This window comes from Onychostoma macrolepis, chromosome 12 (assembly GCF_012432095.1).
Source record: "Onychostoma macrolepis isolate SWU-2019 chromosome 12, ASM1243209v1, whole genome shotgun sequence".
NCBI lineage: Eukaryota > Metazoa > Chordata > Actinopteri > Cypriniformes > Cyprinidae > Onychostoma > Onychostoma macrolepis.
This window is the reverse complement of record NC_081166.1, coordinates 22,838,181-22,861,693: the sequence shown is the minus strand read 5'-3', so window position 1 is coordinate 22,861,693 and position 23,513 is coordinate 22,838,181. Positions and strand designations below refer to the sequence as shown.

Sequence of the window (23,513 nt, the reverse complement as noted above, 5' to 3'; positions counted from 1 at the left end):
GTCTTCAAAATTTGAATGTAAATAATTTTGGAAATATTTAAATGCCCTCTTGACAGCCCTAATGTTTTGTATTTTTTGGTATATGGAAAGGCATTATTTACAACTTAAGCCGCTTTTCCACCGAAATTACCTGGAACAATTTGTCCCAGGAAGTTTTTTCCCCCCAGACCTGTTGCTGTCTGCGTTTCCATCGCGATCTAAAGTACCGAGAAGATTAGGCAAATAGCCAGGTGATGTAGGTCCGCGCGTTACTCAATACCATGTACGCAAATTTCTGACTTGCATCCTCAGTAGTTTGGACTTTGTGAGTTCGACTCAGGAGTGTGAACTCCCGGGACGAGATGACGCAAGTCCGGTAATTCTGCAAAGAGCAGCGTACTTGATAACATCAGTCAGCTCGCCTTGTTTACTGCAATTTTCCTTACAATAAGAAATGTTATCAAACACCACTGCCTCTTCGTTTTCGTTTAAACATATTAATAGCCTCAGAAATGTAGTTTAGGGAACTTGCATACATTACAATGAAACAAAATATTATATCAAGCAAGTATTGCCTCTTTTCATTTTAACATGTTAATAGATTAATAGAATAAAGACCAAAGGTTTACCCAAAAAGAATGATAGCTTATATTTAACCACTACAGAGACATCAGTGGCAAATGCCAGAAGGACTAGCCGAGTTGAGGCTGCTCTCGTCGGGAAACATGAGCATTGAGCAACTGCTGATCACGTGGAGCTCACGTCTTTGAAATCGGTGAAGCACATTTTCAAATAGGCACTGTCTTTATTAATAAACCGCAGATTTGAGTTTTAAACAACTACATTCTCGCCTGAAATACTTCTAAAACTACATTTCATGACACAATAACAGTCATATTTAAAATTTATGCGAATATATGGTGGTTGAAATACAATGCTGCGTGAACTCAACCAATCAGCATGCTCAGCGCCCAAGTCCCGCCTCCGAAAGTTCCAGACCTCTGAAAAAGTACTACCTCATGAGCAGGGATTTTCTAAGGGGCAAATGTTTAAAGCAGTTTATGGCAATGCTTCATTAGTGTTCCTTTCGACAACGCTTACTCTCAATGCATTTTGCATTGTATTGTGACATTTTTGAATTTTGAACACCTGAGCTTTCATAGCTAGAAGCAATTTCATGTGCTTGTGAGTATCATTTCAGCTGTATTCTATCTGCCTAGTCCTCGTGGAGGTCTTACTTGGCAACATCATTCCCAGACTTTAGAGGGGGATTCCAACTCATAGAAAAAAACACTTCAGGGGGGCAGTTTTGATTTCTCTCTGCAAGACCTTCTGGAGGCTTCTAGCCCAGCATGAGGAGCTCTCCATGGGGTGGAGCTAGACTTTCACTCCCTGCTAGCATGAAGAACACTTCTTAATTACAGAAGATTAAAACCAGTCTCCTGCAGAGTTATGTTGTGGGCCAGAATCTTTCTCTTCATTATTAATAATAACCCAGCCTCAGTGTTGCTCAGTGGACTGTGCCTACACCTCCTCCTGTCACCAAGTGCCCTTTTACCACCCCATCCCCTTTTGGCTGTTTGTGTGCCGTCAGTCCCTGCAGTTTGACTCGATCTGGCATCCTCTGCGAGTTGTTCATAAATAGAGTGTTCCTGCAGTCTACTTTGAATGGTCTCCCGCTGAGACAAATGACCTGCGCTTCAATTCACACTCCGCCAACACAAACAAGCTGAGAAATGTAGCACTTCTTAATGAGTTTTAATTACAAATGTGATTACAGTTGAAGAAGGAATATAGCAGTCTTTGTGCAAAGTGGAGCAGAAGCTTATGCCTCAAATGTTTACAGACCATTATCTTCATGACTGGAGTGGATTTGGATATTGGATGATTCTCAGTTTTCACACTTGTTTCGGTTGCTTTGCTTGAACCCTTATGCGATTCTGATCCCAACCCTCACAGGTTTGTTTTCACAATGTGTTTCTTGGCTCAGAACGCTTATATGTTTGCTTCATTACCATGGGTATTAACAACTTTTTTGTGGTTTTTTTTTTTTTTTTAAACCACTGTAGGTAACTGCCAAAAATGGATGGCTTCGCATTTTACTGGGGTTTGCTGAGAAAAGCTTTGCTCTTATTTTTACTTATACTTGAGTGTAGTTTTGAACTGACAAGCACAACTTCTAAAAGTTGCAAAAATGTTGGAACTAATAGCCTGCAGTGTGGTGGTGCTTTGAGCAACCATAGTTCAAATCCCAGCTTGTGGTCCTTTACAATCCTGTATTGCTCTAGCATCTACTTCTCTTCCTCACCAGACACAATGTGATAAGATTTACAATAATTATTTGTCTGTCCACACCAGACGTGACATGGCTACAAGACACAACACAGCATTGCTAAATCATAAGTCACAGCCAATCTGAGAGAGTGTGGATGGGCTCGTTTTAGAAGCATGCTGCTGTTCCCCAAACAAAATGAATAAATACATAATCAAATTCATAAAAACTAAACTATTTCAGTGTTTCTTCTAGGATTTTTTCCAGCTGTGGTGGCAGGACTATTTTCTATGGACCAGGCCGCCTCCCCACCCAAGAATCACGTGCACTCAGAATTGGAATTTATTATAACTAAAAAAGACAAGTAAATAGCAAATAATAAAATAAGAACAAATAAATTAATGACAATCAGTAGCACAAACAAAAACAAATAAGATACAAATTAAATTAACAGTACTTTAATTTTAGCTTTAGTACTTTAACTATACAGGGATTAAAGTTCTCCGTCTCTACGACGGATTTCCGTTAATTGCAGCGAGTCTATGACGGATTTCCGTCATTTGCAGGATTCCCGCCTGTTTTTAATGTCTTAAATGCACTTTTCATAATTTTAAGGCCGTAAATAGGCTTACATTTCTCAAATAGTGTAATACATTTCTTAATTTTAGCTTGAATAGGTCTTAAATTAGGGAAAGACGAGGTGTATTCAACCTGCTGAGGGGGGTGTGATCAAAGCCTGGAGTGGAGCGGAAGCACGTTCCTCTCTCCGCTCGAAGCGTTCTGTATTCACTCCGCTCGTGATCCACTCCGGGTTTTGTGTTCCTGCTCACGGAAAAACTGCTCCGTGTTCACTCTATTAGTTATTAGGGATAAATGAGGGGTAAAGAAACATGTAGCGCGTTGTTGTTGTTGTTCTGCTGGCACACCAAAAATCATCCCCGCCACGGCTGCAGTGTCTCACTGACAACACAGTAACGCCGCTCGCATCATTCACAGTCCGGTATTATCAGAGAACAGCGCGGGATTGCGGCAATTACCGGTAATAATCATTCTACAGATTCCAGCAGGTTCCGACGGAATGTATCACATTTGCACGTGCTTTTGAGTCTCGAGAACTCTCGCGCGCTCTCATCTGTGCACAGATCACGATAAGGAGAGTGACAGCTTTTAATAATTATTAAGGGAGTTTGCAAATGTGATATTGATTTAATACAACAGATCAATAAACAAGTACTGCATTTTTGCTGTAGTCTATATCATCAACGAAAATGGTTCTAAATAAAGTAACAGCTGAGCCGCTGCGCATCTCTAAAAGCAAACACAGGGGTTACTGTATAATTTGTTATTTTAAATCATTTAATAGAAATTTTTAAAAGCTTATAAACATTTTTTTGAATTTGACATGAAAATGATGCCATTGCAAAAAAGAAAATGCCCTTTTTTTTTTTTTTTACAGTTGAATAGATTATAGTTAGACCTAACTGAAAAAATTGGAAGTACTGATAATTTAATTTGTATCTTGTTGTTATTTTTGTTTGTGCTATTGATTGTCACTAATTTATTTGTTCTTATTTTATTATTTACTAAATTATTCAAAGACATACTACTTTTTTTTTAGTTAATATAAATTTGATTCTGAGTGCAGGTGATTCTTGGGTGGGGAGGGGGCGTGGTCCATGGGAAATAGTCCTGCCACCATAGCTGGAAAAAATCCTAGAGGAAACACTGCATACATTTAATAAAATTAGAAAAATGCCCCTGTAAATCACTTTGAGTCAAATGTCACCTCGTATTAAGAAGGCTAATTTTTGATAAAATTTTTTATTATTGATTAGAAGGTGCTCCTAAATTTTTTAAATTAGGAGGACAAGCACTACTAATTACAAGAAGAAAAACATGGCTCTTAAACTGGGTGTGTGACAGGTATGGCTGTGGATCGGGGTTTGGCCGAGGAAAGATTTTCAGTCAAGATTTTTTTTTTTTGCTTTAACCCCTGACTATAATAGATAGGTACTGAATTATAATAATGGAAATGATATGTTAAAAATGACACTAAAACCGCCAGCAGGTGGCGGCCAGTCACTGATTTTATCACTGAATCATTCATTCAACTGATTCGTTATGAATGGGTAATCATGAATCACTGACTCACTAGATTAGTTTAAAAATGCACTTTCATTCATGAATGAAATGCCACTGTGTTTGCTTAGAGATACTTCATACTTAATTTGGAACTATTTTCCTTGATGAAATGGTCCAAAATCAGGCAGTAGTGTTATAGTCAGACAACATAAGTCACTTAATATTAACTTCTTGTTTATTGAACTGTTGTATTAAATCAATATCACATTTGCAAACTCCCTTAAAAATTATTAAAAGCTGTCACACTCAGTTTATTGCGATCTGTGGATGCACAGAAAACGCACAGAAAATGGTCTATAAGAAAGCGCACAAGACACTTGCATCAAAAAACATCATAATTTAAAATGGGCTATTCTCTGTCCTGTTTTTGAACTCTCACATCAGAACACTCCGTTTGAATGGGCGTGGCAGATTGTAGACTTGAAAGTAAACGCCAACTGCTATGATTGGCTAACACTTGTGTTTGACAGCTTACGTCCTTCACAGACGGACGCTGCTGTCATTTAGGTTAAAACCACATATCATATAGGCTACTCATATCAAACGATCTGTTTAACAGACAGAGCAATAGTGACAGTGTAATAAAAGCATTTACTCGGACTTGTGTATTGCGACATTACTGTTGGATCTAATACAGTCGGCACAGCATCGTCTTTTAGTTTCAATCCTTCTGAAAATCCTGCGTCGAATTGTGCCTTGTTTGTAAACGAATCCACGGAAAAATTAAATGAACAAAGGACCAAGTTCTTACTGATGGAACTTTATTAAAAAATAAATTTCATCCACTTTTTCCTAATGTTGGGATCAGTTCTGCGTAGAGCTGCGTGCTCACCTCTCCCGTAAACACAGGGCTAAACAGGCAGTGATGTAGAAGCAGGCGTTGATCTGCTGCTGCTGAGGTTTTTTGGCAGACTGGTTTCAATATAAGTTGTTTTGTGACTAACGAGAAAGTTTTGAGTTCTGAAAGTTACAGGATGTTTTTGTAGTATAATGACCTCTTAAATGTGAAAAGATCAAGGGAATTTTGGTTTTTAAGTTCATGACCCCTTTAACACTATTCAAGTAGATTCACAGTGTTATTTGGAATCATATTATTCACATCAGTGGTTCTCAACCTTTTTGACTTTTAGGATTTTTCAAACTGTTTTAGTAAAAATAAAATCGTTTACAGCTTGGCAGACTAGAAAAATTTATGTTCATTTTTAAAAGGGCCCATGGCATTTTAAAATTTGCATGACTTTTCCAGGTCTAGAAGTCAGGCTTTTAAAATAATTCAAATTAAACATGTATTTAAGTTCATCTTGAGGCCCCCTTCTAAGTTTGCTGAGACCCCATAGGGCCTCAGCTCCTTAATTAAGGACCACTGGTAAATATATCTGCTTAATTGTTTTCAGCGAAACTGACATAAGGTAAACTGGTACTTCTGTTCAGTCTCAAAATGGATTTGTTCTTCTTGATGCAAGCCATGCCAAACTAATGAACCCCAAACTTATATTCTATGAACTCAGACCTGCACGTGAAGCTCTTGTGTTAAAATGCCCTCAGTGTAACAGTGTTTGCCTGTTCTTTCTGCAGTCGCCTACTAAAGCTGTGTATAATGCAAGACACTGGAACCAGCCAGAGCCAGAAGAGCTGCAGCCCATGCCTCCATCACGATCTAAGGCTCCTCCAGTGAGTACAACGCCAAGCACAGGATATTTGACCAAACACTCCACACAGTCACAACCCACTATAGAAAGTGCTTTAGCACAGGCTCCTCTCATGCTATCACCACAATGTTTATAGTCACCTTTGTGTAAAAACTCCGACCTCTTTAATGCCACTTTACACATTTTGCTTTAGTGTCTCCCCAGTGTGCGAGATGTTGAGCAGTGATAGTTTATCACCAGAACCACAGTTGTTAATCAGTATAAAACAATATTCAAAGTGTGTTGTTAAAAGTACAAACACAATACCAGTTGGTACTGAAATTTTAAAAGCGTCCATTTCCCGCTAACATTTTAGCACTGTTGAGCAGATTCTTAAACATTTTATTTTTATCACTATGGCCATTTGATTTATAGCAGTGTCCAGTGTTTCCCATACATTAATTTATTTGTGGAGACTCGTTACAATATCAAAACTGACAGCCACAAATAGATTTTCCAAAAGGCTTATATTAGTTGAATAAACTGAGCACTGCACGTTTCAAAATTAAAATGCAGCACAGGTGTTGCTTGGCAACAAATTGGCCAAACATATCGGCCAAAAAATCGGCGGCATATATCGGCCATCGGCTGCCCTGATTTCTAAATATCAGCATCGGCCAGAGAATAAAAAATATATCAGTCGACCTCTAATGGGTTCTTTCGAAACCCTGCTTAAAAAAAGCTTCAAAGAATTAAAGCTTCCATTGCTGCTTTTTTTTAAATTCAATTTATTTATTTATTTTTTTTTAAATTACTGTTTCGGAACATATATCAAACTGATTTCAACAAACAAGGCCTTCGTTACGTCATACCATTTCAGAAGTTTTTTTAATGAAAATATTTGAAAAGCTTTCAACCATTATTGATTCTGCTCTTGGTTAACATTAACCAGTAGACTGGGCAGCCTAGGAGAAGTATTTTTAGTGGTGAAGTTATTACATTTTGAAGAAAGATTCCGAAGCAAGCATAACTGACCCTGAATGAATCATTCACCATTAAAAAAGGAACGTATATTAAAGTAAATAGTGTATTTTGATGTGCCTCAAACATGACCCCATTATGCACTTCTTTTCCAACTAGCAGCCTCTCCCTCGCTCTCTACATGTGCCATCCAAACACAATCAATCCCATAGAACTTAGCAGGCCTGCATCTGTTGCTGCCAGTGAAGCCCACTGTAATAATATGCACATGGACAGATATGCTTACACTTCACTTGAACTGTTTATAAGGATTCTCATTAGCGCAGTGCCTCCATTTCTACTGTTCCTATAAACAATGCCACAGATATTAGAGTATTCAAAACATTGCATTATTCAGTATGTGTGTGTGGCTCGTGGCCATCAGGAGTGTTTTATTTAGCAGCGTTGCTGTTGGTCGTGGATTTGGCCTTTTAGTAGTTGAAGCATGATGAATCTATAATGTTCTGCAGCACTATCTTTAGTCTTCATGTTACATAACCTGCAGTGGGTCGGTTGTTGGCAGCTATATGTGAATCAGCTCTGCAGTGCTTCCAAACATGCTGTTATGCTTTAATTCGGAGTTGTCGCTCTTGCACAGGCCGCTTCATCGGGAGGCAGTAAAGAGTCGAACTCGCACAAGGACGATGGAGTGTTCAAAGCTCCAGCTCCTCCTCCCAAAGTCATCAAGTCCGTCACTGTCCCCACAGAACCTTACCAGGACATGGTCACTGCACTCAAATGTAGGAAAGAACACAAGGAGGTGAGTGCAAACACTTCACAACACCATCTGATTTGACACATGCAGAACCTTGCTGCGTAGCGTGCAAATCATGCATATTATCTACTACTTTTTCAAAACAGCATGATGCACAATGCAGTATTAAACATTTTGGATGTAGTATGCTTGCTGTCACTTTAATTCAATAAGTGATATTTAGTTATCATTATCTTGGAAATAAAAAAGATAATTTTCCAATTTTTTACTTTTTTTTTTTTTTCTTTCCCCCATCACTTCTGAAAAAAAAATGGCTAATTTATATTAAGTACAGAGACTGCCGAGTTAAAAGATTTGTAATGCACTAGACATTTGAATATTTGGCAACTTTATACTAAAGGCCCGAGCAGGAGCCAATTAAATTTGAAAGTCAGTGGCATGGAACCAATGATAAAGGCATAAAGCTTTAATCTTAATATGCATACAACGTAGTGCAGCTGTTTTTCAATGAATTTTGAATTTGAAAGTCTCAGTGGCAGCATATTGAAAACGCTGGCATGATCATAAGGACTGTTACAGTAATACAAAAATATCTTTTTGATGGGGTCCAGAAAGCACTGATGTTCTGTGTAGTAATTCTGACTGTGGGTGTTAAACAGTTGTTCAGGCCCACCTACGTTACAACCCTCACCTCTTACTCTGCCCATTGAATCGCTTTTCATCTAAGCTGTAAGCCGTTCGGATTGTTTCCAGACCACCCTCATTTTATTATAACTCTGTTTTGTGTTCTTTGTTTAACTGCAGGCTAACATTATCAATGAATAATGAAAAATGAAGCGTAACGTAATATTTGCTGGCCTCGTGAGATTACATTTCTTTGTGTGCGCCTTGTGGAATGAAACTTAATCTGCTCCAGGCAGCTGACTTTTAAATAATTATTTTTAATATGACAGCAATCAGAGTAGATATTTTTGTGGTTTGTACCAATTCCAGTAGGACTGGTCGATAAATGTTTGATATAATGTTTATGCACTAAAAGCGGAACGAAAGAACGCTAGTCATTTGAATCGCGATACATGGGCCATTTATCCACTCTACTTAAAGTTCAAATGGTAGCACAGCACATAGACATGTATTAATTGTATTAAAGGAGTAACAGAATATAATTGCAGTATTTTTTGTGATTAAACTATGCTTTTGTGCATTTATACTAAATGTATTTAGATCACTGTTTTTCATACAATGTATTTTTACTGTGGTATTGAGGTGCTATATGTGTGTTTTTAACTGTGGTTTTTATGATCTAAATGTATGCTACTATTAGGGATGTGCGGGTCTAGTCGACTAAATGGTACAGCTCCTGCTAGTCGACACTGAAATCAATAGTCGATTACACGAGAGAAAAAATTACCATAATTTTAACGTTACATTTAAAACATTTTAACAACAAGCTAAAATAAAACTTTTGAAAAATAATAAATATCAAAATATATAAATATTTTTAAAAGCGTATCTGGGCGGAAACTACATTTTTACCTCAGACCTCGTATGCGTTTTCTTCATGACAGTTGCGGCGAGCTCGAAATGACCACGTGAAGAACCAGCAAGGTGTGGGATTAATTAGAATTAGAAGGAAACGGAAACTGTGTAATGGCAAATTGGCTTACAGTAACTCTACTGGAGCGATGCGTAATCATATTCAATACAGGCACGTGCGCGTTAGCTTGAAGACTAGCCAAAGCCAGCAAATGTCACAACCACAACAAATGTCTTTCGCCAGACCACGTTAACATGTTAAATTCACTGAACAAATGCGCATGCTCTAAGTAAAACGAGCATTGTTTTGTTTTTAGACAATAAAGCCGTTTTAATGCTATTCCTTGATAAACTTTCCTATTGTTTTTGGCTTGTTTTAATATGTTGGCTAACGTTATATGAAAATAAAGAATTCTGTCAGTCTATTTTCCATTTCTGCATTGCTCCAGCTGATCTGAATAAATAAGCTATGCACTGGTTTATGTTGAGTGTATGCTCTTCCTTATATTCTCTTTAACGACCGCCTAAAATTAAATGATGATAACGTGAGGCAAGCATACACATAATCGTGACCTATTTTTAGCAGATTTCATTGAAGGATTTGACCTTGTGATGCAAAGATTAAGTATTTCAAGTGTAGGCTGTTATACACTTACAGTTTTTTTTTTTTTTTGCCATTCTTTGGGGGTTTCTAGCTTTTAGACTAGTCGACTAGTTGGATACAAAACTTCCGTTTAAACGACAGTCAAATTAGTCGTAGCTCACATCCCTAGCTACTGTGGAAGCAAAATAAAAAAAGTAATGTCCACACACTGATGTAACTGCTCCATACAAAATTTTATTGCAGCGTTTCAACCATCAGGTCTTCGTATGTTGCAATAAAATTTCAGTTTGTCATTTTTGTCCTGCACCTGAGCCCTATTTTGGGTTTGTGGCATGTGCACACCTTTTTTGCATTTTTGACTTGCTACTATGGAAGACCACTGGTTAATTAAAAAAATAAATAAAATAAAAAATGAACAGTCAGAATAATTAAATTTCACCATATAAAATGAGGTTGCCACAGATTTTACAGATGTTACTGATTTACTACTACTATAAAATTTGCATTTCTAAGAGACAAAAAGTAATAATATTGTTAATATTATCAGGCAGCACAAAGCTGTTTCTTGATTTACAACACTCATTATAACATGCAGAAACTAAGAAATTAATTTCTCTAAGATATGTATTTTAAGAAATATTAACGATCTGGTTTTTAACAACTTATACTTTGGAGCAAAAATCTGGCTTTAAACTTGAAAGAAATAAAGATATCTATAGGGGTGGGAATCACAGGGTACCTCACGATACGATATAATCACGATACATTGCTCACGATAACGATAATATCACGATACAGCGATTCTACGATAATCTATATATTTCTAGAAAATCCTATAATGATACATCACGATATCGGTCTAAACAAAATGCCTGTGAAAAGGTTAAGTGCAAGTTTTCTTTCTTTATTCAAGTCCAAACTGTTAGAAAACAGAAAAAAAAGTTCTGTAAATCAATTTTAACATGTTGAGTAGGCTAAATTAATCAGTTTATTCTTGTACTTTATTAAAAGCTTACACTTTTCTTTTTCTCTGTGTGTAAATAAACACATTTTATCAATGTGACTAATGTGTGACTCAATGTGCTTATCAAACAGAAAAAAGATAGATAGATATAATATAAACCTGGTACATTTCAAAATTTACCTGGAGTGCTTTCTCAACCTTTCTACTCATCATAAAAGTGGCACGGCGGCACGCACTCATATAGTGATGGAAATCCACGCTGATAGCTGTTCTGGGGCAGCTAGTTTTCATCTCCATAAACATATATATATATAGCTAGCAGTAAAGCTAATACAGTGACTGGAAATCTGTTTATCCTTTGGTTCCTCGTGCTTGCCCATCTTCATAGAGAACGTGGATCATGGTTGCTCAGAGCGCTTTTGAATAGAAGCTGGAAATGGTGCGGCCGCGATTTTCACGCAAAAAGCTATTTAGAGCACCTTATTATAATAATTAAAATATCGATATTTGGCACCAGATTTCAATTATCGTATCGCACTGAGAAGAATCGCGATATATCGATTTTTTGTCCCACCCCTAGACATCTATCGTGAAAAAAAAAAAAAAAAATCGTGATAATTTTTGCCCATATTGCCCATCCATAAATTACAGTAAAATTTCGCAATTTTGAATTAATTATATTCTACTTTCACAAAATGTAGCTTTCAAATATTGTTAAGTAAACATTGTTTAACAAGATCAAGTAGAAATTTGTGACAGGTGCATTTACACACTCAACAAGACTTTTGACAGTGTCAGATATATATTTATATTTATGTATGTATTTTTTTGAATACTTTTTTTTTTAATTATTTCTTAAAATTTAATCCAGCATTGAAACACAGTTGTTGTCAGTCCTGAAACATTTCTGCATGCTTAGCAGCACGAAATATAAAGCTTATCCGAATTGTGAATGGTTATATACTGAAAGTGAGCGTTCTCTTTATATTCACTGAAACTGAAAAGACCAAACTCTTCATCAAAGAACATTTCCGGCATGTGATTTAAAAACTAAAAACTTCTTTCTCTACAGTTGTACACCGTTGTTCAGCACGTGAAGCACTTCAATGACGTGGTGGAATTTGGCGAGAATCAGGAGTTCACCGATGACTTTGAGTATCTTGCCACTGGTCTGAAGACTGGTCAACCCCTTAACACACGCTGCCTTAGGTGCAGAAACCATTCCATCGATGTATATTCTAACCATTCTCCAATATTTAAGCTGTGGCCTAATGTTTGTATTTGCAGTAGGCTCAGTGTTTGTTCATTACAATTCTGTTGCGTTTGTGTGCAGTGTTATTAGTTTGGCCACACGGTGCGCCATGCCCAGTTTCAGGATGCACTTGAGGGCTCGTGGGAAAGTGGCTCAGGTCTTTAAAACTCTCAATGATGCACCTCAACATCCAGTAAGTCAAAAGATGTTTAGACTTTTCAGGAATCTTCACTGCTCGATGTCTTATGTCTAATCGATTGTACTTCCTGTCCTTGGCCCTTTCCTCAGAATCTAGCTCTGTGTACGGCCTCTCTGATGTACATTCTCAGCCGAGACCGTTTGAACATGGACCTGGATCGGGCCAGTCTGGATCTAATGATTCGTTTGCTGGAATTAGAACAGGACAAATCCATTGCTGATCAGCTAACGACAAAAGAGATGAATAAAGTAAAAGAAAAGATTCGCAAACTCTGTGAAACCGTCCATAATAAGCATCTCGACTTGGAGAATATCACGGTAAGCTCGAGATCAGTTGGTGTTTCTTGCTGCAGTGCGGTAGTTCTGTTTGTTTACATCTGCAAACTTTCCTGTCAAGGATTTGCACTTTTTTTTTATTATTCTGCTTTTGTGATTAGACCATGTGGATGAGGGATTGTTCATTTGTGGTCAGAAAGATTCATATTCTGCTCCCTCTAGTGGATACACAGAACTTGCTTGTGTTGAACATTCTAAGGATGTTTTCAAAAATGTATCAGACAGTGTAGTGTTCCGACAACTAGTCACAACAACCGTGTTAAAGAATAGTTCATCCCAAAATGACATTTATATTTTGTCATTTTTTTCCAGCTGTAAAGAATGTGGACTGGAGTTTATAAGCTTCAGAGAAAGTTGTTATTTTATGTATCTTCTGAAGCTTTATAATAACTTTGTGTAAAGAACTGACAAATTTATTCAAAGAAAATCTTGTCACCTGAAACAATCAGTCAATGAATCTGTTGTCATTGGAGTCGATCAGTGAATCAGTTAATTTGGTTCACAGTGCTGGTTTTATGAATCAGATCAGCTGATTTATTTATTAATTGATTCTAGGACTAGGCAATGAATTGTATTCTAATCTTTAAAAGATTTTTGCTTCTTTTTGATTTATTACGAATAATCGTCTGTTATATTTGATTATTTATGTTTTTAATTGCCATTTCCATTGTCTTGCAATCGTAACAAGCCTCCACAAGCTTTCACGGTTACGGTTGCCAGATGTTAGGAGTAAAAATCCCCCAGTCAGAGTGTTTATCTTAAATGTATATATTTTCTACCCAACCTTCCCAACCATGATGGCGTACTCTCTCTACATTATGGAAAAAGCTCTAATGAGCTGGGGCGGGGACAGAAAACATTAGTTGCAATTTAGTAATCTATTGAGATGTTTTGTTCAAATAAAGTGTAATACAGCCAGTCTTTTTTTTTTTTTTTTCAAGTTTGTGCTGTTTGCTAAACTAAATCTGCGAGCAAACCATGCATTCTCTCGATTTGTGCTTATCTAACAGTGCAATAATTCTAATGAAATGTTAAATAAATAAAATGACTGTAGTAATGATTTTTTTTGAGCAGAATAATCATGATTAACTTTAAACATTATCATGCTGCTTATTCACAAGTAGATTTTATTGTTGAACATGGCAAATGTTGCAAAAAAGTTTTGTTTCTCAGAGAGGGTTTAGCGTGATGCTGACAGTGTAGTTTTTATAAGCTGTTCTCACAGGACAAATTCAAAAACAGCTGGGTGGAACACATCAGAATGAAACAGAATTCAAGGATTTTAAAACTTCAGCTGTTACTTGACGCACTGTTTTTAAATTGTGCTGAAAATGCAGACATTGAGAAAAAAACACAAAAAAAACAGAGACATGACTCACTGGTAAATGTAAATCTGACTGGAGCATGTGCACATAGACCAGCAATTAAAAAAATATAGATGAAACAATGCATCCTGTGTGAACGCTCATTTAGACTGTTAGCACAGTGAAACAAAGCATGATGAAACCCTCTCCAAGAACTTTTCTCTATATTCATACATAAATTCATTTAAAACACCCTTTGCCAAACTATTATAATATTTACTTGTTTTCATGTTTTTGCTTTAGCAATCAGAGCCGGATCAAGAGATTTTTTTATATTAAGTTGTGCTCTTTGCATTTCTCGCCCTCTATTTACATTTGTTTTAATATTCTGTTTAGCAAATAGAACTTTTACATTTGCATAATGGAGTCATTATAGCGGAATGTATCTTTTATAATATCTTTCAGACTGATTGTGCATTCTTTTTCTCGGCAGTCGGGGCATTTAGCAATGGAGACATTGTTGTCGTTGACGTCGAAGAGAGCGGGGGATTGGTTTAAAGAAGAACTCCGGCTTCTGGGAGGCCTGGACCACATTGTAGATAAAGGTCTTCTATTTTTGCTCAGTATTTGCCAATGTTACTTGCATATTATTAAAGATCTGATTGTTATCCGTTATTATTTATTTTCATGAACATCCCATTTGCCTGGGTTTCACATACATGCATATTATAATAAGATACTTGTGATTTAACGAGCATGTGTTTCCCCACAGTTAAAGAGTGTGTGGAGAACCTGAGCCGAGAGGATGATAAGGAGAACCTAGTGGCATCATTGTGGGGGGCTGAGAGATGTTTGCGTGTTCTAGAAAGTGTAAGTCTGATACTCATCCATGCATTTGAGTTGTGATTGTTATGCATATGTTATTTAAAAGTAAACACGTGCAGCAGTACGCCAAATGAATTTGAATTATGTGAATCCAGACTGTTTGTCCTTGAACATGCAAATCCATTTACATGGGATGCAAAGATTTCAATCCAAATTCACATTTTTCAGCATTAATATAAAAATGAGAATTATATTTGCTTTCATATGGATTTTGCAATAAAATACATTCTACTCCAGATCGGGGCAGTAAGGGTTTTTGAAAGAAATGAATGCACAAGTGACACATCTTTTATAACATTATCGTAACTTTGCTATTTCAGATGCTGTTCTTTTGAACTTTCTATTCATAAAAAAACTCCTAAAAAAAGGATCACAGTTTCCACAAAAATATCAAGCAACTTAACTGTTTTTAACGTTTATAATAAGAAATATTTCTTTAGCACTAAATCAGCATATTATGGTGATTGCTGAAGGATCACGTGACACTGAATAATGAAGTAATGGCTGCTGAAAATACAGCTTTGCCACAATGAGAGAGTGTATTTTTAAATATTTAATTTTTAAAATAGAAAACAGTTATTTTGAATTACAATATCTCACACGATTACTATATTTAATGTAGTAATTAAATACATTTACTGATTTATTAAATAAATGCGGGTTTGGTGAGCATAAGAGGCTTCTTTCAAAAACATAAAGAAAAAATCTTACCTACCCCAAACTTTTGAATGGTTGTGTAGTTATGTGTTGGTAAGATTCTGTTCATGTGACAATTTAATCTTTTACTATAGCTTTACAACTTTAGACCTTATTCTTATTCTTTTAGACCTTATCATAATTTTTTTTTTTAATGAGGGAATGCTGATTATTGTACTTGATAGAGGAAGTCAGCTGTAAACCTCAGTAGATTTCGTTAAGGGATAAACAGACTGCATTAACCTTGATATTAACCTACTGAAGATTGAACGACAGAGTCCATCTCTGCTGAGCCAATTTAGAAGAGGATTATTTTTTGCATTGTGGCTCTTTTTTAACTTATTTTTAATTTGATATTTATCGATACAGGTAACCGTTCACAATCCAGAAAACCAGGCCTACCTGATCGCGTACAAGGACTCTCAGCTCATAGTGTCTTCAGCGAAGTAAGTGCCTCCAAAAGAAAAGGAAAAGCAGTTGTCTAGCTGTAGTTTTACAGTAATGTAGCAGTTTACTTGTCATGTTTTCCTGATTGTTTTGGCAGGAAGCCCCTGGTAGTGTGTGGTCAGACAGGGTGCAGGTTAACCGCTAGCTTTCCTCATTACAGCAGACAGTCTCCAGACTCATTAACAACCCCAACAGCAACAGGAACACTTTATCAACAACACCAGCTGCCAAGACCATAAGCGCAGAGCTGCTGTGCAAGAGAACACCCTCTGATACAGCTCAAGCCATGCTGACATTTCCTAAAGAGGCCAATCATTTCAAACCTTAATGAGACTTGCATACTGTCTTAAGTGTCCAACTTCAAACCACTTAAAAGTATAGTTAACCATAGTCATTTATTCCCTGTTTACCCCCTTTCCACCAGTAGGAACCAGGTGCTAGTTCAGAGCCAGTGCTATTGTTGGTTCGACTGGCGAGCTCTTTAAGAACCGGTTTGCTTTTCCATAGGCTAGAGAGCCACCTCAGAACTAGATCTTACGTCACTGAATACGTTTCATCTTTCATTTCACTAGCGTGAATGGTCTGCGCAGTGCCGATCCATCCCGAACAAGCCTAAACAAACAGCAATGCCGGACGTTGCGTTGCTATTGATGTTCATGGCTTTGCGAATCTACATCGGCATCCAAACACGGTGAATCCAACATGTTCGTGTTTAGCTGCTATTTCAAATATGGCGGTCCAAAGTTTCTGTTCGTCTTGTTGGTCACGGTAACCCCGCCCCCAGCCCCTGACACAAGCAGTTCTTCCTTCTAGCCCAGCAATGTTTTGGTGCTACTTACGAACCGCTTTTCCTGGTTCGGAGCTGGTGCTTTGGGTGTCAAAAGACAAAGAACCGGTTTGAAACTAGGTTCTGGCTCCGAACCATCACTCAAACTGCCTTGGTGGAATAGGGGTACTTGTCATTCCTAACTCCCCTGATTTACTTTCTTACATCAGAATGTTGACTCTGCATACAATGAAAGCATGTAGTAATCAGGAGTCATCAGGTACAATAAAGGTTGTCAAACTGAATTAGGGCTGTGCCATATTAAAAAACAAAAACCTATCGCGATTTGATTAATTTTGCGATTTCGATTTTAATCACGATTTTGACACACACACAGTCATGCTTTAGTCATAAATGCATCCAGTGTGAACTTGAAACATATTTCCAAAAGAAAACCAATTAGAGCTTTATCAAAAAGCTGTAACATGTCTCTAGAACAGACATATGGCAAATATTACGGCTGTTTATCATAAACACATTTATCCATTATTTTGATTTCACATGCAAACGTTACTGAAAATGCTTTTCAGCATTGTAATTCTCTTATCACAGTACAGTAATACAATCTTTCATAGACTTATTCATGTTTAAACTCAGTAAATATAACTTTGTTTTCCTACCTCCACTAGTGCCATCTATTATTGCCTTGTTTATTTGTGCACTTTTGCTTGTTTTAAATCGAGCCAAAAAGCCATGTGTTGACTGTGAAACTGTAGACTTGAATTATATGCATTTATGGTGTAATTACTACATTTCCATATCAATCCATGTTAATTTTTACCATTTACCATATCATTTTTGATTCAGCGCATGCAGCACTGCAAAAATAGACTGAAATGATCTTTGTACTGCTGAAGACGCAAAACTCTCTGAGAAACGCGCTACATTCTGATTGGTTCGGATAGCATACTGTGGAGGTCGGGGACGCTATAAAATCGTGCTATAAAGCGATTTAGAAATCGCGCAAGCTCAAATCGTGATTTTTATGATGATTTCGATTAATCGCACAGCCCTAATCTGAATCTGATATCACACAGCTTCATATTTGATCATAATCTCTGAGTTATTAGAGATTAACATTGAGTACTTGCAATCTGTTCTCACAAAGCTATTGCTTCAGATGACTTTGGAGTTTATTTGCACATTTATTTTACAGGGTAAACCTCCTTAGAGCTACATGGGAGCAAACTTGTTCCAACAGCAAACAAGAAAAAAAACATTATTGCTTTTCCACAGCTTTCTAAAAAGCATGGAATATGGCAGTCTGATGGGACAAATAAGTCAAATGTATTCCAAATTAGAAAGAAACCCACTTGCAGAACCCAATAACACAGTAGAGTGTATATACAATGATAATTATTGCGGAAATGCTTTATCTTTTTCTGTGAAAAAGGTGCATACAGCGCATGAGTCATATTGACTGATTTTATAACTGTACCATTCATCATATGTTATAAAAGGTTTTTTTTTTATTTAGTGTTTTTTCTGTCCTTGGTTTCAGAAATCACTATTGTGACTTAGATATTTTTATATTTTTTATTTTACTTTGTAAGGTGACTCCCCCACACCTTTTGTACTACATACATGAATGAGATTTTATATTATTTTCTAAGCAATCTGAACTCTTTCATGGCAGATGATAAAACGGGAGAAAAAGTTGCGTTAAAATCGTACATTGAATGAGGAAGCATAGCCTTATCTAGAGCTCAGAATGTTATAGAGATGCTTTTTAAATTCTTACTGGCTCTTTTGATTTAGGTGACTAACAATCCACTTAGCAAGCCGGATCGCAACACTAAAAACCACTCGGATAGAAACTTTAGCAGCTATGAAGCAATGCCCTGGCAAGCATCTATAATGCCCTTGCGTCCCAGCAGCAACTTACGTGGGCAAGTACCACTCACAATTTCAGAAAATGCAAAAATCGACTTTCCATGTGAAAGCACATTTAGGCATCTGTTATGGTAAATCTAGCTTATACTTGTCCGCTTGAGGCAGTCTGGCCTCTCTTCCGCTGCTAATGTAATTACGAGCTGATGGCTCAGCTCTCTAGACGGGGTCAGACCCTTCAGAGTGCACAGCGAACCAAACACGGGTGCTCAGGACTGAAGAGGATCTAGATGAGTCAACAAAGTCAGCTCACACACACACACACTGCTGGAAGAGCTCGTTCAGCTGGCTCTAATTCAATTAGAGAGTACGGCAGGCTTGCATTAATGATGACCCCACTAATATATGAATACATGAACCTCTACCTCCATTTCCCATCTCGCTCGCTAATGACCTCTCATTATGCTAAGCGCATTAGTGGCATTTTGCATGGAGCTGGTCGTACTGTAGCGCATGTGCTGTGGATGCAGACTCCCTCTCTCTCTATTTTTATCTCACTCACACACACGTCTTGGGGACTAATAGAGAGGAAGAGCTAAGTTTTCCCTCTCTGGAGAAAGCTAATGCAGCTTGTGTTAGTGTCTGCTGACCCTGGCTGTAGCGTAAATGCAATCCATTAGGATGTCCGCACTTCCCGCTGCATCTGTTATGTGTGGGCCGTTTTTCCATCTTGAGTGTTACTCTGAACGGCCATTATTTAGATGCTGATAGAGCACTTATAGTACCAGACTTGGTGTTAAAATGTTCAAATGTGACATCACCGTGTCAAGATACACCTTATATTCTACTAAAGTATCTGTCAAGAGGCTTTGATGCCTTGTGATAGGCTGTAAATTATGATTTGATTTATCAAGGGCTGTTATTTTTGTGCTTGCAGTAGTTTGCAAAAGTCCTTAATAGTGTTTCTCAGCTAGTTTTGCTGCAGGACACAGATTTTGTCCAAGTCCTAAGTGCATTGAATTTAGTTGTATTTTCTGTTATATTGCGTTTTTATTTTTATTAATTTATTTATTTTCATTTTTTTTGAGGGCATCTTATTGCAACCTATCCATGTTGGCGTCTATTTAACTTTTTCTAAATGACAGCAAAACCTTTTAGTTTCTCCTTACTTTTAAACTAAGAGCCATTTATCTTACTATCCTAACTATATATGCTTATGTTTTGTATGGCTGCATTTAATGTTTTAAAACAGGACTGTGGCCCACCACAATTTTCTTTTTTTAAATTCATTTATTTTTATTTTTTTTCTCCACTTGTTGTTCCAAACCTGTATGACTGGCTATTCACTCTGAGGCAGGGCAGTATGGCCAAAAATGTTGTAACAATGCTTTTCCGTATCATTCGATTATTTATCACTATATTCCTTTACCATTAATGGGGAAGGAAATGGTTTCCTCATCGAGCAAACATAACCACAGAGCAAGCTACTGTAATTTAGGACCTTGTGAAATCCATTTTATTTTTCGCTAAATTCTGCTAAAACAATTCAATAAATATTTGAAAAAGTGATCAAATCAAATAAAAATGACACTGAATAAAAATATTAAAAATTATTAATTTAAAATATTAATGTACAACAAAATATTGCCGTTTTACTTGGGTGAAAAATAACATGGTTGTATTCGATTCCTTTGAAATAATATTATTGCTACTTTGAGAAGTACATTTTAGTATTTTGTTTGTTTATTTGAAGTTTTTCTCAAATGGAATGATGAAAATATTGTGAAGTGACTCTTAGAACAACTTTAGAGATGAAGTTCATGTCCTCATTTGTTGAGACGGCACCCACAAACATGCACAGAACATGCAGACTTATTAGAGACATGCACTGATTGGCATATTTTTATTGCATTCTCAATATACCGTTTATCACTCAGCCCTAGTTCACGCTGCTCTTTTCCATATAATGAATGTGAAATAAAAAGGGGAAAGCACCATGAAAACTGTTTGACTTGTGCACTACACAAGATACCTAAAGCAGTATAATAACTTGTGTGTAAGAAAATAGATAGGATGAGTACTAAATGTAAGAGTTTAAATATTTTCAGCGATCTGTCACTTTCAAGATGTTTTTTGATACTAAAACAAATATTTGCTCTAGTTCTTTGAATGGACATTTCATTTCATTTTTGTTTTGTTTGTTTGTTTTAGAGCATTACGGCACTGTGAGGAGATGATCCAGAGGTACAGTGGAGAGGTGAACAGAGGCCTGTGCTCGTCAGGCACGCCGCTGCCCTACTGCAGCAACAGCAACGTGGGCAAAGCTGTAGAAGACTGTATGCGAGCTATCATCGGAGTCCTGCTAAATCTCACACATGACAACGGTCCGTACAAAGACCAGGGCGTTTAAAACAAACCTTCTACTTGAACTGTGTAGGAATGCACTGTAAGAGTAACAGTGTTCCAAAAAAAAAAAACTACTTTGAAACTATAACTTACAAAGCTACTTGTAAAGGAATAGTTCACCCAGTAATGAAAATTCTGTCATCAATTACTAGGCCTCATTCCAAACCCATAAGACTTATGTTCATCTTCAATACACAAATGAAGGTGTATTTAATGAATCTTGAGAGATATCTGAAAAGTCTGTCATAAACGCATTAATCCATAAAGACATACTATATGTAACCCTATATAATATGAGCAGTTTAATTATCTGAAGAGACATTATTGCGTTATGTGGTGAACATTTAATTTAGGCTTTTATCCACATATAAACATTCATCAACACACATAAATAGAGCACGTCATATATGGTCAATAGAAGCTCTGCTGTGGTTGTTTGAAGCATAAGAACCAACCAGGTTTGCACATTTGCATCAAGCAAGTATGGCTGAACTTCTGTTTATCGTGTGTTGATCAAATGTTCTCACTCAGTGAAGTATTTAAAAGTTTATGAAATTTCTATTCAGTTTATTGCTGCTTTTAGTTCGTTACTCCCCAGCACTGAACTGTAAATACTAAAGTATACTTGCGCAATTGTATGCATGAAGTGTTTGTAATGCAAATTTCGTCACAGATGTCCTTGTCACAGTGTTACAGATACATTTAAGTACTAATGTAATTACTACATGGTTAGCGTTAGGATTAGGGTTTGGTTTAGGGTTACTTTCATGTAATTATGCATAACTTTGTTATTATAATAGTAAGTACATGTAACACGTTACAAGAACACCTTAAAATAAAGTGTTACCGACCTGGCCATTGTTTCCCAGTCCAAAAAAACCTAGTGGAGGCGCAACAACAATTGACGCATGTGTTGATGAGCGGCTGTGTGAGGGAATTAAAAGATTCCCACAACTCCAGTTTAAACGAGTACAGTTGATTTTTATTTTATTGCCCATAACATCTGGAGAGAAATAGTGCAGACACTGGACAAGGATGAATCTTTGACATACTCTATTAGCATGCATGAACATAGGCCTTTTTAGAAATGCTATGCACTTGACTGTACGCATATTGCAAGTGTTTGCGTCAGCTAAAGTGAACTTTGAGCTTTAGACAATTTGAGACTACAATTTACTTGCTTTTTAAGCACCTTTTTCATTACTGTAAAGTGTTTTCACAGACAAAGGTTCTCCATTTTCAGCACAAAGACCCAACTAATCAGTAATTAAATTCATTATTAGATATTGATTAGTCATTACGACCTAATAACTTTGCTGCTTTTCGGTAGTTACTTCCCAACACTGAAATGTAATATGCACTGGAAGCTGTTCAGCTAAACAATCAGGCGACTGGGCCGCAGCGGCTGTCTCATTACATTATGCCTTATAGAACGTTTGTTATTCTGCTTTTAAAAGGCTTAAAGTCAATAAGAGTCTTTTGGCCTTCTTGCATGGCCTTTGTTCGACGTGCCAAATGGATTTCTGTTTGAGGTGCTTCTTTGGCTAGCTGCTCGCTAGTATAGCTGCCAAACCCTTCAGCATAATACAGGAGTACTCAGTCATAAGCCAGATGTGAGTTGCTTGGAGAACAACAGTCAGAGAAAATCCCTGATTAACTCACGTTGAACTCGTATGTGCAGCAGCCATTGAGTGCATTTTCTTTCTGTCTGTAGAATGGGGCAGCACAAAGACGGGCGAGCAGGAGGAGTTAATCATCACGGCGCTGAACTGTGTGCTCAGGGTCCCGCAGTACCTGCCGCAGGAGCGGAGGTTCGATATCAGAGTCCTGGTGAGTAAACAGCTCTACTAATATCACTCAGTGTTGGTATACATTCAGTGGGGACCAGCAGTGTTCGCTAGGAGTTCCTGAGTGCTTTCGAACTATATTAAATTTGCATTTGTAATAGGGATGTTATAAATCAGATACAGAAAATACAGAAAACATGCTATGATTTAAATTTAAGAAATGTTTAACTAGTTTTTAAATGCATAGTGTATTTGAGTGGTATCATTTATATCATTTACACATCTTAAAAAAAAAAAAAAAAGTTGAAAATATTTTTTGTCCAATCCTATTTTTGTTTTTTGTTTTGTTTGTGCAAACCAGTTGTGTGTGACATTACTATCAAAGTGAAACCATGTTTTCTGTCTGTTGTGGTTCCTGTTGATCTATATGAAGTGTTTTTCATTGCATTTGTGTGTGTTTTTAGGGTCTGGGCTTGCTCATTAATCTGGTGGAGTACAGCGCGAGGAACAGACACTGTCTGGTGGAGCTGCAGATGGGGGGAGGTGAAGTCTGGGATTCCATGTGTGTGTCTGACAAAGATGAGTTGCAGACTGAGAGATCTCTTAGCGCCATTGCTGCTCTGGTGAAGGTATATAAACACATACACATACACATACACAGAGAAAAACTGATGCATGGCCACACT

At 37.1% G+C, this 23,513-nt stretch overlaps 1 protein-coding gene across 1 annotated transcript in view; it reads left to right on the top strand.

Moving 5' to 3' along the window:
• waplb (WAPL cohesin release factor b) overlaps positions 1-23,513 on the top strand; it is a 59,236-nt gene that overhangs the window by 25,937 nt on the left and 9,786 nt on the right. The window contains exons 6-16 of the mRNA XM_058793089.1: positions 5,969-6,064; positions 7,640-7,801; positions 11,933-12,069; positions 12,194-12,305; positions 12,401-12,628; positions 14,444-14,555; positions 14,723-14,820; positions 15,901-15,977; positions 20,846-21,018; positions 22,755-22,870; positions 23,292-23,456. Coding sequence (XP_058649072.1) covers positions 5,969-6,064; positions 7,640-7,801; positions 11,933-12,069; positions 12,194-12,305; positions 12,401-12,628; positions 14,444-14,555; positions 14,723-14,820; positions 15,901-15,977; positions 20,846-21,018; positions 22,755-22,870; positions 23,292-23,456 — 1,476 coding nt within the window. The remainder of the gene's footprint in view (positions 1-5,968; positions 6,065-7,639; positions 7,802-11,932; positions 12,070-12,193; positions 12,306-12,400; positions 12,629-14,443; positions 14,556-14,722; positions 14,821-15,900; positions 15,978-20,845; positions 21,019-22,754; positions 22,871-23,291; positions 23,457-23,513) is intronic.